Genomic DNA, 16559 nt, shown 5'->3' on the forward strand with positions numbered 1-16559 from the left:
AAAGCTCATGACCATAGGTGAAGATGGGAACATAGATGGACCGGTACATTGAGAGCTTTGCCTTCCGGCTCAGCTCCTTCTTCACCACAACGCTACATATTTAATGAAAGTTAATTACTGTAATTGTACATGAATTTGAAAGTTATTTGAGAAAACAGAAAATGATATTCAGATTCAGATTATTTATTGTCAATTCTTAACATGCACAAGACACATAAGAACTGAAAATTACATTTTCGGCACAGTCCCACTAAGAGACATACATTACAGGGAGACAAGACGGGACCGCCTTCGGATCAGCCATTTTTACGGCACTCCTTAAAAAGGTGAGAAAAGGGTAACATTGGGTGAGAGGAGCGGGGGTAAAAAATATCAGTCTAAGACAGGGGTGTCAAACTCAAATACAGAGTGGGCCAAAATCCTAAACTGAACAAAGCCGCGGGCCAAAGTTCAACAACTTAACCTTTTAATAGGGACCCAAACAAGTTTTGCATTGAATATTGAACAAGCAAGGCTTATATAACTTTATAGTGACATGCAAAATCGAGTTTTGTTGGTAGCGGGGGTGTATATTGTAGCGTCCCGGAAGAGTTAGTTCTGCAAGAGGGTTCTGGGTATTTGTTTTGTTGTGTTTATGTTGTGTTACGGTGCGGATGTTCTCCCAAAATGTGTTTGTTATTCTTGTTTGGTGTGGGTTCACAGTGTGGTGTAACAGTATTAAAGTTGTTTATACGGCCACCCTCAGTGTGACCTGTATGGCTGTTGAGCAAGTATGCATTGCATTCACTTGTGTGTGTGTAGAAGCCGCATATATTATGTGACTGGGCTGGCACGCTGTTTGTGTGGCGGAAAAGTGGACGTGACGACAGGTTATAGAGGATGCTAAAAGCAGTACCTTTAAGGCACGCCCCCAATATTGTTGTCCGGTTGGAAATTCTGGAGAATGGTTGCCCCGGGAGATTTTCGGGGGGGGGCACTGAAATTCAGGATTCTCCTGGAAAAATCGGGAGGGTTGGCAAGTATGAGAATTAGCGTTGAATGCGGTGTTACAGCAGCACCGCCACTGTATAATACCGGCGGGCCAGCTCTAATGTTATTTTATTATTGCCTCAAGGGCCAAATGAAATTACACGGCAGGCCTGCGGCCCAGAGTTTGACACCCATGGTCTAAGGCTAGACCCTTTAGGAGGAAAAAAAACCTCACATAGCATGGCACACATTTAGACATGGCACATACTTGAGGAAAAAGCGCTATATAAATATAATTCACTTCACATATATCACACCAATTGCAACAGAGGGAGGGGGTGGGTTTGAGGAGACTCGCTGACGCTCAGCCATCCACAGCCCTAGGGGAATTAAGCAGTGGTGAAGGCGTTGATTTCAAGGGTGGGGGTCTGTTTTTGCATATATACCCAAATAACTTTGGGAGAGATGATGAATGTTTTTTTATGCCTGAGGCCGATAAAGTTCAGCTACAGGTGTTGTTGTATAATTAATTTGATATTTTTCTGTAAAAAAATATATATATATATACATAGTTTGTCATTTCTGGCATATTACTTAAAATAACAGGTGGTTTGTTTATTTACAGATAATGTCTTCAATTCTACAGTTGTATAACCCAGTGGTTCTCAAATGGGGGTACGCGTACCCCTGGGGGTACTTGAAGGTATGCCAAGGGGTACGTGAGATTTTTAAAAAAATATTCTAAAAATAGCAACGATTCAAAAATCCTTTATAAATATATTAATTGAATAATCCTTCAACAAAATATGAATGTAAGTTCATAAACTGTGAATAGAAATGCAACAATGCAATATTCAGTGTTGACAGCTAGATTTTTTGTGGACATGTTCCATAAATATTGATGTTAAAGATTTCTTTTTTTGTGAAGAAATGTTATTAAGTTCATGAATCCAGATGGATCTCTATTACAATCCCCAAAGAGGGCACTTTAAGTTGATGATTACTTCTATGTGTAGAAATATTTATTTGTAATTGAATCACTTGTTTATTTTTCAACAAGGTTTTAGTTATTTTTATATCTTTTTTTCCAAATAGTTCTAGAAAGACCACTACAAATGAGCAATATTTTGCACTGTTATACAATTTAATAAATCAGAAACTGAGGACATAGTGCTGTATTCTACTTCTTTATCGCTTTTTTTCAACCAAAAATGCTTTGCTCTGATTAGGGGGTACTTGAATTAAAAAAATGTTCACAGAGGGTACATCACTGAAAAAAGGTTGAGAACCACTGGTATAACCTTTTTTTTTTTTAAACTACAGTAGAACTTTTGAGTAAATTAACCATAAAAATAGGTTGTTTTTTTTGTTTTTTTACAGTGTATGAGAAACCTTGGAGAGGACCGCAGATGTGGGTGACCCCCCCCTGGACAGGACAAAAAAATATATATTTAAAAATAAAAAATTTGAGTTAATATATTTAAGGGCTTTTGTACCCTTAATAATTATCCAAGATTTGACTGATAATTGTAAATAGTGATATTCTGGAACAGGGGTGTCAAACTCAAATACAGAGTGGGCCAAAATTTTAAACGGAACAAAGCCGCGGGCCAAGGTTGAACAAATTAACCTTTTAGTAGGGACCCAAACAAGTTTTGCATTAAATATTGAACAAGCAAGGCTTATATAACTTCAGTGACGTGCAAAATCCAGTTTCAAATAATAATAATTAAAAAAATATCAATGGCATATCAAATAAAATTTAAATAAAAATGTCATGCCTTTTTTTCTATTTGCAATCTTCTAAGGTAAATATCCATTTTTTCCACAGGCTAATAATACATTTTAAAATACAATAACAATAATGAATGAATCAAACATTCAAGCCTTGAAGCAGCAAGAGAAAATGCATGAATAATACTGGTCAGTTTGCTGGAAGTTTCCCAGAAGAGTTAGTGCTGCAAGGGGTTCTGGGTATTTGTTCTGTTGTGTTACGGTGCAGATGTTCACCCGAAATGTGTTTGTCATTCTTGTTTGGTGTGGGTTCACAGTGTGGCACATATTTGTAACAGTGCTAAAGTTGTTTATACGGCCACCCTCAGTGTGACCTGTATGACTGTTGACCAAGTATGCCTTGCATTCACTTGTGCATGTGTGTGTGTGTAAAAGCCACATTATGTGACACGCTGTTTGTATGGAGGAAAAGCGGACGTGACGACAGGTTGTAGAGAACGCTAAAGGCAGTGCCTTAAATGCACGCCCCCAATATAGTTGTCCAGGTGGAAATCGGTATGAATTTGCGAGAATAGTTGCCCCGGGAGATTTTCGGGAGGGGCATTGAACTTCGGGAGTCTACTGGGAAAATTAGGTGGGTTGGCAAGTATGAGTATTAGCGATGAATGCGGTGTTATACAGCGGCACCGACGCTGTATAACACCGGCGGGCCAGCCCTAATGCTAAATTGATATTGCCTCAAGGGCCAAATTAAATTACACGGCGGGCCAGATATGGCACGCTGGCCAGAGTTTGACACTCGTGATCTAGACGTTAGCCGTTAGCATGGCGTTAGCCGCTAGCTTGCCTCCCGCTGCCATTTGCCTCCCGCGCTCCGTTTTTCTTTGCTGTTAGCAGCAAGATGGCGGCTTTCAGCCCAGCGCACGGCGCCGCTCCGCGCATTTGACAGAAACCATCGCGTTCGCCCGACTAGGGCTCTTTCGCACGGCCGCCGCGCGCAACCACCTGGCCCGGGTGGGTTTTTGTTTCGCCCGCCGCGGCTGTTTTGTGTTCACTTCCTGACCGCGCCACCCACCTTCCCCCCCACACCGGCACAAAATGGCGGACTGGCCGCAGCCCGCGCTATGCTAGGCGACCGTAGAAGCGGCACAAGCGAGACAAAAACCGACTGAAAGGAGTATTCCGCGGCGGGGTTGAGTTCACCGAAATAATTCGGTAACATTACCGCCGGCTTTTTGCGTTTTTAACAACACCGCGTAACCGCAGCCTCTCGTCGAATTAGCCGGGCTAGCTAGCAGGCTAATGCTAAGCTAGTCGCGGACGGAGCCTCTTTGTGGTCTCCCGCCCTCCCACAACCTCCACACCCCACACACCTCGCACCAAACACGGGTTCTTAGTGCCGGACTTGGCGGGGAGAGGAACATGGAAGTCCAGCCTGCGGTGCTCCAGCCCCGCTGGAAGCGCGTCCTGGGCTGGAGCGGCCCCGTGCCGCGGCCCCGCCATGGCCACCGGGCCGTGGCGATCAAGGAGCTGATGGTGGTGTTCGGCGGCGGCAACGAGGGCATCGTGGACGAACTGCACGTCTACAACACAGGTGCGCCCTGGATTTATGCTTTATTTTACTCAAAACTCTCATTAAAGTAGGCCATTGTGCACATTCACGCCATTGCACTCGGCCTTCGAGCAGCTGAGCGCTTTGAGTGTCTGTTATGTGCCATTAGATGAATATAAAACCAGGTGGTCTTTTATGTGTTGTAGTAAAATAACATTTTTTTTGGCATGAATTCACCATGTTTGTTAGGAATGTCGGTAACTCGGAGGTGGGCGCTCGAGAGAAATGGCGCGTTTTTTACTGAAAACAACGTGACGTCACGGGGACACGCCCCTCCTTCATCTGGACTGCGCCGTAATGCAACGTTAAATAGAATAGACTAGAACAGGGAACCTTTTTGGCTGAGAGAGCCATACAAGCCAAATATTTTTAAAAGTATTTCCAAGAGAGCCATATAATTTTATTTTTTTTAACAATGAATACAACTATATATGTACATTTTTTAAGAAAGACCAACATGTTTAAAGTATAATAAGTCTCTTATTCTTTTTAATAACATTGTTATTCTGAGGCTAACCAAAAATAAATAAAATACTTCTTACCATTAATGCGACTTCTTGAACAGGTGCGGTAGAAACCGGATGGATGGATGAAAATGCATGAGAATGTTTTATATTTTGAACGTTATTTTTGACACTGGGATTACCAGCGGAAGTATTCATTACTTATCGTGTTAAGCAATGTCAGCTAAGATTTATCTGAGAGCCAGGTGCAGTCATCAAAAGAGCCACATCTGGCTCTAGAGCCATAGGTTCCCTACCCCTGGACTAGAAAGTACTTTATTGATCCCTGGGGGAAATTTAGCACCACAGTTCGCTCACAATAAACAATAATAATAACAAATAATATATGACATATATTATACCGTATTTCCTTGAATTGCCGCCGGGGCGCTAATTAATTTAAGACCTCTTCTCACTCCTGCGCTTACCAAAGGCATGCGGTAAAAGTAAGCATGCTCTAATTATTTTGAAACCTCTTCTCACTCCGGTACTTACCAAAGATATGCAGTAAAAATTTGCATGTGATGTAAATCCTACTGAATAGCTCTTAATTTTCTTCCCCTTATGCGATGTTAAATTACCGGTTTTGAAATAAGCCTCGGGGCTTCACGGTGCCAGAGGGGTTAGTGCGTCTGCCTCACAATACAAAGTTATTGCAGTCCTGGGTTCAAATCCAGGCTCGGGATCTTTCTGTGTGGAGTTTGCATGTTCTCCCCGTGAATGCGTGGGTTCCCACCGGGTACTACGGCTTCCTCCCACTTCCAAAAACATGCACCTGGGGATACGATGATTGGCAACACTAAATTGGCCCTAGTGTGTGAATGTTGTCTGCCTATCTGTGTTGGCCCTGCGATGAGGTGGCGACTTGTCCAGGGTGTACCCCGCCTTCCGCCCGATTGTAGCTGAGATAGGCGCCAGCGCCCCCCGCGACGCCGAAAGGGAATAAGCAGTAGAAAATGGATGGATGGATTTAGTAGAGAACATCCACGATAAAGTTTGCAACTTTTGGTCGCTAATAAAAAAGCCTTGCCTTTACCAAAAGTTGCAGACGATGACGTCACCCATGTGAGGGCTCTGTCACGCCAAATTTCTTCTCCCTTACAAAAACCTTCCCCCCGGAAGAAATTTGGCGTGACAGCCCCTCTAATGCCTGAAGGACCCCAATGAGGGTGAAAGGACCTTAAAGCAGCCCAAACAGCTGCCTGTTTTAAAGGCATTATAATTGGCTGATTGTCATTGGTGAAAAATAACGGTGAGGAAAAAATATTAGCATTCCAGCATGCTAACCTTTCAAGCTATTTTTGCTTCACTAATTTTGCAGCTGTAACCCTTAAGAGTCATATAACTTGCTTAAAACAGCCCATACAGCTGCCTGTTTTAAAAGTATTATAATTGGCTGATTGTCATTGGTGAAAAATAACAGTGAGGAAAAAATATTAGCATTCCAGCATGCTAACCTTTAAAGCTATTTTTGATTCACTAATTTTGCAGCTGTAACCCTTAGGAGTCATATAACTTGGTGTTATCACGCCCTCATTGGGGTCCTTCAGTTTTTGTAGGGGGGAAGACCTTTGGCGCGACAGCTCCTCACATCTTCACATTGTTTATAATGGGAGCCTCCAACAAAAAGAGCTATTCGGACCGGGAAAACAACAATTTCCCCATTAATTTGAGCGAGGATGAAAGATTCGTGGCTGGGGATATTGATAGCGAAGGACTAGAAAAAAAAATAAAGTTTAAAAAAAAAAAGGCGATTGCATTGTGAGCGATTCAGATGTTTTTAGACATATTTACAAGGATAATTCCGGGAAATTCCTTATCTTTCTATTGTGTTGCTAGTGTTTTAGTGAGATTATAAAGTACCTGATAGTCGAAGGGGTGTGTCCACGGGTGTCTTGACGCCAGTCTCTGAGGGAATTAGTCACGGCAGCAGCAGCACGACAGAAGTTCCGCTAATCTCCGGAAAAAGGCTACTTTTTACCACAATTTTCTCACCGAAACCTGCCGGTTGACAAGTGGTCAGGATCCATGTTAGCTTGACCGCTCTGATCCATAGTAAAGCTTCACCTACAGGAATTTTAAACAAGGAAACACAGTGTGTTTGTGTGGCTAACGGCTAAAGCTTCCCACCGCCATCTTTCTACTTTGACTTCTCCATTATTAATTGAACAAATTGCAAAATATTCAGCAACACAGATGTCCAGAATACTGTGTAATTGCGCAATGAGAAGAGACGACTTTTAGCCGCTAGTGATGCTGCGCTAATATGGCCCCTCCAACTCGTGACGTCACGTGCACGTGTCATCATTCTGCGACGTTTTCAACAAGAAACTCCGCGGGAAATTTAATATTGTAATTTAGTAAACTAAACCGGCCATATTGGCATGTGTTGCAATGTTAATATTTCATCATTGATATATAAACTATCAGACTGCGTGGTCGGTAGTAGTGGGTTTCAGTAGGCCTCTAACGGCCTTAATGTCTCTGCTGCCTGAAACATGATAAAATGTGAACATCAATCTATCAATGTTTACTTATATACAGAGGTGGGTAGAGTAGCCAGAAATTGTACTCAAGTAAGAGTACTGCTACTTTAGAGATGTATTACTCAAGTAAAAGTAAGGAGTAGTCACCCAAATATTTACTTGAGTAAAAGTAAAAAGTATGTTGTGAAAAAACTACTCAAGTACTGAGTAACTGATGGTAACCTGTTCGTTTAATGGTAATGCACAAAAACATAAAAATAGCAATGAACAAATTCGGAGCCAGGAATATTTCTTAAGCAACTAAAACAATACTATATATTAAGTAATAAATATTTGGTTTTACACTGTATTGAAAAAAAATGTGAAAATTAATTTTAGCTTTGCAACCTCATTATACTGCACCACACTTGACAAATTAAAGTTGTCTGTTAGACATCTTTCCGCTTGAAGCCGAACCACCGCGGCTGTTTTTCTTGGGAATTAATATTTCCTTCATTTGGTACCAGATTCGCACCTTCTTTCTCCTGTATTACCACTCGCACGGCTCCGCTAGCATCACAGTTAACGTTACGCATGCTGCTACCTCTCTGCTCCGGAGGGCGGATACCTATGTGACGTATGACGTGACAGTATGTTACGTGTGTAAGAAAGTGCGCCTGTTTTACGTCCTTGTGAGAATGAGAGACAAGAAAGAGTGAAGGGGAGCCTGTAGTGTAATGCCCGCAGCTAAAAGCAACTGCGTGAGAACGTATACTCGAATATCACGATATAGTCATTTTTTATTTCGCACAGAGACAAACCCGCGATATATCGTGTGTATCGATAAATCGCCCAGCCCTAATACAAATATATATACTATCAGCATAATACAGTCATCATACAAGTTAATTGTGCGAGTATATACATTGAATAATTTACAATACTTACAATCCGGGGGGTGGGATCTGGTGGTGAATTATTTACATTATTTACAATCCGGGGGGTGGGATGTGGTGGGGGAGGGTTAGGTTTGGTTGAAATCAGTACTTCAGTCATTAACAATTGCATCGTCAGAGAAATGGACATTGAAACAGTGTAGGTCTGACCAGGTAGTATATTTACAGCGAGCGAGCAGTGAACATAGTGAGTTCAGAAAGCATAAGAACAAGTATATACATTTGATAATTTACAATCCGGGGAGGTGGGATGTGGAGGAGGGGGGTGTTAGTTTATAGTTGAAGTTGCCTGGAGGTGTTCTTTTAGTGCGCTTTTGAAGGGGGATAGAAATGCACTTTCTTTTACACCCGTTGGAAGTGCGAGGGCAAGGAAAAACAACACAATGGGACTTTGATTGATTGATTGATTGATTGAAACTTATATTAGTAGATAGTACAGTACATATTCTGTACAATTGATCACTAAATGGTAACACCCGAATAAGTTTTCAGCTTATTTAAGTCGGGGTCCACGTTAATCAATTCATGGTACAAAAATATACTATCAGCATAATAGAGTCACCACACAAATTAATCATCAGAGTATATACATTGAATTGTTTACATTATTTACAATGTGACGTGGAGGAGGTTGGGGCAGGGGGGTTAGGTTTGGTTGATTTCAGCACTACACTAAGAATGAGAAACCTTGGAGGGGACCGCAGATTTGGGGTATTTTCCGCACTGCCGATGAATGGTCTGTTTTTAATCTTTTTTCATATATCAGGCGCACCAGATTATAGCGCGCATTAAAGGAGTCAATATAATTTATTTTCTAAATGTAAAAGACTTCCTTGTGGTCTACATAACATATAATGGTGTTTTTTTGGTCAAAATGTTGCATAGATGATGTTTTACAGATCATCTTCAAGTTATAGCTTGGTTGGTAGAGCGGCCGTGCCAGCAACTTGAGGGTTGCAGGTTCGATCCCCGCTTCCGCCATCCTAGTCACTGCCGTTGCGTCCTTGGGCAAGACACTTTACCCACCTGCTCCCAGTGCTACCCACACTGGTTTAAATGTAACTTAGATATTGGGTTTCACTATGTAAATCGCTTTGAGTCACTAGAGAAAAAGCGCTATATAAAAATATAATTCACTTCACTAATTCAAGTCGCTTTCTGACAGTTGTTTCAGTATGCGCCGTTTTGTAGGCGGTCTTATTAACGTGCCTCCACTTCAACTGTGTATTCTCCCCGTCATCTTTGTTGTAGGAGTGTAGCGTGCAAGGACGGGAGTGGAAGAAGTGTCAAAAGATGGAGCTAACTGTTTTAATGACAATCAGACTTTACTTCAATCAATAACGGAGCATCATCTTCTCATCCGGAAACAAATGCAGCGGAAATGTGTCTAGTGAAAAACCGTCCGACCAGAACTCTAATAACTAAAGTTCCTTGGGTATATAATGCAAACTCATTACACCAGTATGTTTTAGTGCTTTCATGGAGAGTTAAATGACAGATATAAGTAAGAACTTTACACTACTTTATATTACAAATGGCACTTAGACATATTGATAGATTTTTGAGCGCTGTGTGTAAAGTTCTATATTTTCAATGGAACAGTTAAAAAGTTGGTGTTGTTTACTTGAGTCATATTTCTTATGTTTGACTGCCATCTACTGGTCACATTTATAATCACACCCTGTAGTATCCTGGAAGAGTTTGTACTGCAGGGAATTCAGGGGATTTGTTCTGTTATGTTTATGTTGTGTTGCGATGCAAATATTCTCCCGAAATGTGTTTGTCATTGTTTTTTTGTGTGGTTTCACTATATGGCACATATTTATGACAGTGTTGGAGTTGTTCATACCGCCACCCTTAGTGTGACATGTATGGCTGTTTAATAAGAATGCCCTTCTTTCATTAGTAAATGGGGTTTTCATAGTCAATATGATCATTATTATTGATTATGGTCTTTTTTTTTTGACATCTTCAATTTAAGACAATATTCACCCCTTCCAATGCTTCAAAAGCATTGAGGTGGGTAAGCGGGTAAGCTCAACCTTATAGTACAGCTAATGTGGTTAAAAAGGCCTTCAGGAATTTCAAAAGCGTAAAAAGACACAAAAATTGCGTTAACGCCAACACTGTATAAAGGATTAGGAAGTGACACTGCAGCCTGGCTTTTTAAGTGGTAAGCTTTGCACATTTGCCAACATGGCAGCCGAATGTAGTCACAGAAAACAAATGTATGTTCAGGTTGAGTTTGTGTTGGCAAGGTTGAATATCCCAGGTCTCATCAATTGGTGTCCCCACCCCCACACAGCTACCAACCAGTGGTTCATACCCGCGGTGCGAGGCGACATCCCGCCCGGTTGTGCCGCTTACGGCTTTGTGTGTGACGGCACCAGGCTGCTGGTGTTTGGAGGCATGGTGGAATACGGAAAATACAGCAACGACTTGTACGAGTTGCAGGTCAGTAACGTCACTCACTGGGGGCTCTTTCATTTTGAGACAGCTGCGATTTAAATGTCAAATGTCGCCTATCAGGCCAGTCGCTGGGAGTGGAAGCGTCTGAAAGCGAAAGCTCCGAAGAACAACCCGCTGCCCTGCCCTCGTCTCGGCCACAGCTTCTCTCTGATCGGAAGCCGCTGCTTCCTGTTTGGTGGACTGGCCAATGACAGCGAGGACCCCAAAAACAACATTCCGAGGTATCTGAATGACCTGTACTGTTTGGAGCTGCGTCAGGGCTCCAGCGTGGTCAGCTGGGACCTTCCGGTGACGTCCGGCCAGCCGCCACCGCCCAGGGAGAGTCACACGGCAGTGGTGGCCAGCGGGCGCGGCGGGAACCGTCTGGTCATCTACGGCGGCATGAGCGGCTGTCGGCTGGGTGACCTGTGGATGCTCGACATCGGTGAGACCGCCGACGCCACTGCGTGTCACCTCACGGCTAATGTAGCACGTGTGCAACATTTATAACAGCTTTGTCTTTTCATTTATGTCACAGACTCACTCGTCTGGAGCAAGCCCACGCTCAGTGGGACCGCCCCGCTCCCCCGCAGCCTGCACTCCGCCACCGCCGTCCATAACAAGTAACGTGATGCCAAGACACCGCGACATCAGCTTTGGAGTGACTGTCTCATCTCCTGCATGCCTGTCTGTCTGTCTGCCCATCAGAATGTTCGTATTTGGAGGGTGGGTTCCTCTGGTGATGGACGACATCAAAGTGGCGACGCACGAGAAGGAGTGGAAGTGCACCAACACACTGGCTTGCCTCAACCTAGGTACCGATGACCCATGGCTATTACTTATTGTATACAAGGCACACTAGCTGCCCGATACGAGTAAGTGGACGTGGGAATCTTTGAGCACCTCACGATTCAGGAGCTACCATTTGGTTAAAAAAACATTATTGATGCATCTTTAATTTATGTACAGTACAAGCCAAAATTGGGCAGCACGGTGTTGGAGGGGTAAGTGCATCTGCCTCACAATAAGAAGGTCTTAAGCAGTCCTGGGTTCAGTCCCAGGCTCGGGATCTTTCTGTGTGGAGTTTGCATGTTCTCTCCGTGACTGCGTGGGTTCCCTCCGGGTACTCCAGCTTCCTCCCACCTCCAAAGACATGCACCTGGGGATAGGTTGATTGGCAACACTTAAATTGGCCCTAGTGTGTGAATGTGAGTGTGAATGTTGTCTGTCTATATTTGTTGGCCCTGCGATGAGGTGGCGACTTGTTCAGGGTGTACCCCACCTACTGCCCGAATGCAGCTGAGATAGGCTCCAGCGACCCCAAAAGGGAAAATGGATGGATGGACAGGCCAAAAGTTTGGACCCACCTCCTCTTTCAATTTGTTTTCCTTATTTTCATGACTATTTACATTTTAGTTTATTGGGGACGGCGTGGCGCAGTGGAAGAGTGGCCGTGCGCAACCCGAGGGTCCCTGGTTCAATCCCCACCTAGTACCAACCTCGTCATGTCCGTTGTGTCCTTGAGCAAGACACTTCACCCTTGCTCCTGATGGGTGCTGGTTAGCGCCTTGCATGGCAGCTCCCTCCATCAGTGTGCGAATGTGTGTGTGAATGGGTAAATGTGGAAGTAGTGTCAAAAGCGCTTTGAGTACCTTGAAGGTAGAAAAACGCTATACAAGTACAACCCATTTATTTATCATTTAGTTTGTCACTGAAGGCATCAACGCTATGAATGAACACATGTGGAGTTATGTGCTTAACAATAAAAGGTGAAATAACTGAAAATATGTTTTATATTCTAGTTTCTTCAAAATAGCCAACCTTTGCTCTGATTACTGCTCTGCACACTCTTGGCATTCTCTCCATGAGCTTCAAGAACACCTGTGAAGTGAAACCCCTTTCAGGTGACTTCTTGAAGCTCATGGAGAGAATGCCAAAAGTGTGCGAAAAAGTAATCATAGCAAAGGTTGGCTATTTTGACGAAACTATAAAATAACACGTTTTCGGTGACTTCTACTTTTTTTTGTTGAGTACAAAACTATACATAAATGGGTTGTACTTGTATAGCGCTTTTCTACCTTCAAGGTACTCAAAGCGCTTTGACACTACTTCCACATTTACCCATTCACACACACATTCACACACTGATGGAGGGAGCTGCCATGCAAGGCGCTAACCAGCACCCATCAGGAGCAAGGGTGAAGTGTCTTGCTCAGGACAAAACAGACATGACGAGGTTGGTACTAGGTGGGGATTGAACCAGGGACCCTCGGGTTGCGCACGGCCACTCTACCACTGCGCCACGCCGTCCCCATGTGTACATTCATAGTTTTAAAGTGACAAAGTAGTCATGAAAATAAATAATATGCATTGAATGAGAAGGTGTGTCCAAACTTTTGGCCTGTACTGTATGTGTTTTTGTCTTAGAGATTGTGTATGATAGGTAAAATTTTACAATAAAGTGCAGTTCCCCTTTAAAGATGTGATTAATCAGCTCTCAATTGGCAAAAGTCCGTCCCTAAGCTGAACTGTGCTGCCTGGTGGCTTAATAAGACACAATGTGTGTGGACAGACACGCTGTGCTGGGAGACGGTGCAGATGGACAGCATAGAGGAGAACATCCCTCGGGCTCGTGCGGGCCACTGCAGTGTGGCCATCAACTCCAGAGTTTACATCTGGAGCGGACGAGACGGCTACAGGAAGGCTTGGAACAACCAGGTGTGCTGCAAGGACCTGTGGTACCTGGAGACACGTGAGTGCTGGCGCCTGCCCGTTTCGACGCTCCGCGAACAACCCTCACTTGTTTTTTTAAACGACCTCACTTGTGTCTCATCAGAGCGTCCCAGCGCTCCGTCGCGGGTGCAGCTGGTGCGGGCCAACACGTCGTCTCTGGAGGTGAGCTGGGGGCCGTCGCAGACCGCCGACACCTACCTGCTGCAGATACAGAAGTACGACATTCCTACCCCGCCTACGGCAAGCGCGGCCAGCACCGCCGCCACCGCCACTGCCGGCGCCATCTCGCCCAAGAGCCCCGCCCCTGTCGCAGCCAGTCCTACTAACAAAACCCCCCAGTTGTCTGGCATCACGCTGGTACCCTCCCCCACAGCAGTCACATCTGCCACCCCGTTGGCAGCTAGCGCGAAAGGCCCAGGTGAGTTTTATGTGTTGGTGTACGTCAACATGCTTTTATTTGGCTTTCTTTTTTAGTGGTGATATTTTCTTTGTCGGATAGCTAATGGTGAGTAGCATTCCAATGCACTTTATTTTAGTCAGGCGTCTAAAATGATTCCTGGGCTCGGCCACCACTGCTGTTCACTGCTCCCTTCACCTTCCAGGGGGTGAACAAGGGGATGGGTCAAATGTAGAGGTTAATTTCACCACACTTAGTGTGTTTCTGACAATCATTGGTAGTTTAAATTTTAACTTTAAAATATCCCCTCAGGTTAGCTATTTGTTGTTGCAATGCTACATAGCTGCCACTGGTTGGTGATGTTTCTTCAAATGTTCACAAGCTGAAACGTACCATATATTCCGGACTATAGGTCTTCGACATCGTCTTCGTCCCGTCATCTTTGTTGTAGCGGTGTAGCGTGCAAGGACGGGAGTGAAAGAAGTGTGAAAAAAGATGGAGCTAACTGTTTTAATGACATTCAGACTTTACTTCAAGCAATAACGGAGCAGCATCTCCACATCCGTGGCTCACTGGTACAACAACTAACGCAGGAAACATGTCCCGTGAAAAACCGTCCGACCGGAACTTCCTATTAACTAAAGTTCCTTGGGTAAATAATGTAAACTCCTGACACCGGTATGTTTTTATGCTTTCATGGCGAATTTACTGACAGATATAAGTAAGAACTTTACAGTACATTATATTAGAAATGGCAGCAGCGGAGGGTGACTGTCCCATAACAAGAAGATAGAGAAAAAGAAGAAGCTTGTCGCCACGGACTACAAAGGTGATGCATACAAATTTTCAGGACTTATGCAGATCTCAAAAACAGATCAGCGGGTACCAGAAGTTAAGACCAGTTGCTTTTGTACATTATTGTGAAACAAAACGCCAGATGATGTCGCCCGATAATGTCTTAACTGTTAATAATACTCGTATTCATCAAGCGGTGCGGCTCCATAGCCTACCAAAGTCCTACTAAAACATTTTGATAGTTTTTTGAGCCCCTTGTGTAATGTTCTATATATTCAATGGAACATATACAATTTTGGGACAGCACGGTGGGATAGGGGTTGGTAAATGTGCCTCACAATACAAAGGTCCTGGGTTTGATCCTGGGCTCAGGATCTTTCTGTGTAGAGTTTGCATGTTCTCCCCGTGACTGCGTGGGTTCCCCTTCGGGTACTCCGGCTTTTTCCCACCTCCAAAAACATGCACCTGGAGATAGGTTGATTGGCAACACTAAATTGGCCCTAGTGTGTGAATGTTGTCTGTCTATCTGTCTTGGCCCTGCGATGAGGTGGCACCTTGTCCAGAGTGTACACAGCCTTTCGCCTGAATGCAACTGAGATAGGCTCCAGCACCACCCGTGGCCCCGAAAAGGACAAGCGGTAGAAAATGAATGGATATAAAAATGTTGGTGTTGTTTACTTGAGTCATTTTGCAGTCTATACGTATCTCTTATGTGTGACTGCCATCTGATCACACTTATCATTTTCAATGTACCAAATAAAATAACTTCCCAAATGATTCCGTACATTAGGCGCACCGTCGAGTTTTGAGAAAATGAAAGGATTTAAGTGCGCTTTGTTGTCCGAAAAATACGGTATGTTTTTTGGTGGTGCTCTTTGTGACGGAGCAGTCAATACACATCTAGATACATGCGTTACAATACAATTACCATACCATTGGAAAACAATATGTTTTAGAAACCGAATAATAAAGATTTGATAGTGTACAAACGATTCGATTCTACGGTAAACCTTTTTTAACATCTTTTTTACACAACAAAAGCAATAAACCAATCCTGTTTGTGCATACGCCCTTTTAGGATTAATACATGTGCTGAGCGTTCCAATTTGGTCTGTTCAATCTAAGTCTGCGAGTAAGTTTTGAACATATTACATATTGTTATGAAGTTGTCTGTTACTACATTATTCTCAGTGGCTTAGTGGTTAGAGTGTCCGCCCTAAGATCGGTAGGTTGTGAGTTCAAACCCCGGCCGAGTCATACCAAGGACTATAAAAAAAAAATGGGACCCATTACCTCCCTGCTTGGCACTCAGCATCAAGGGTTGGAATTGGGGTTTAAATCACAATAAATATTTCCCGGGCGCGGCACCGCTGCTGCCCACTGCTCCCCTCACCTCCCAAGGGGTGATCAAGGGGATAGGTCAAATGCACAGGACAAATTTCACCACACCTAGTGTGTGTGTGACAAACATTGGTACTTTAACTTTACTACATTATGTATGTACTTGCAGTGTATATATATTACATATTGTTATGAAGGTGTCTGTTGCTACGTTATATAGATACTTGCAGTGTGTATATTGTACATATTACTGTTATGAAGGTGTCTGTTACTACATTATATATATATATATATATATATATATATATATATACATATTTATATATATATATACTTGCAGTGTGTATATTGTACATATTACATATTGTTATGAAGGTGTCTGTTACTACGTTATATAGATACTTGCAGTGTGTATAGGAGGGTTTTGAAGTTGTTTTAGAGGCTTTGAAGGCTACAACGATGACTCCCATTAGCTGCATCTTTCAAGCGTTTTTTTAAATCTTTACTTATGGCTCTCTCTCATGGGTTCTTTGGCAAAAAGGACTCCCTGGCCACTCGCGGTGTGCCCTGGGGAAGAGTCGCCGCGGCCACCCTTCATGCAACAGT

The 16559-nt window shown here is 43.4% G+C and overlaps 1 protein-coding gene across 1 annotated transcript in view; it reads left to right on the plus strand.

The window, feature by feature from the left end:
* Window positions 1–3564: 3564 nt before the first annotated feature.
* LOC133554258 (host cell factor 1-like) overlaps window positions 3565–16559 on the plus strand; it is a 30142-nt gene continuing 17147 nt past the window's right edge. The window contains exons 1-7 of the mRNA XM_061902768.1: window positions 3565–4297; window positions 10545–10693; window positions 10769–11132; window positions 11226–11310; window positions 11396–11502; window positions 13260–13439; window positions 13524–13838. Of these exons, the coding sequence (XP_061758752.1) occupies window positions 4126–4297; window positions 10545–10693; window positions 10769–11132; window positions 11226–11310; window positions 11396–11502; window positions 13260–13439; window positions 13524–13838 (1372 nt within the window). The 5' untranslated portion in view covers window positions 3565–4125. The remainder of the gene's footprint in view (window positions 4298–10544; window positions 10694–10768; window positions 11133–11225; window positions 11311–11395; window positions 11503–13259; window positions 13440–13523; window positions 13839–16559) is intronic.

The sequence above is a fragment of the Nerophis ophidion genome, linkage group LG06 (genome assembly GCF_033978795.1).
Source record: "Nerophis ophidion isolate RoL-2023_Sa linkage group LG06, RoL_Noph_v1.0, whole genome shotgun sequence".
NCBI lineage: Eukaryota > Metazoa > Chordata > Actinopteri > Syngnathiformes > Syngnathidae > Nerophis > Nerophis ophidion.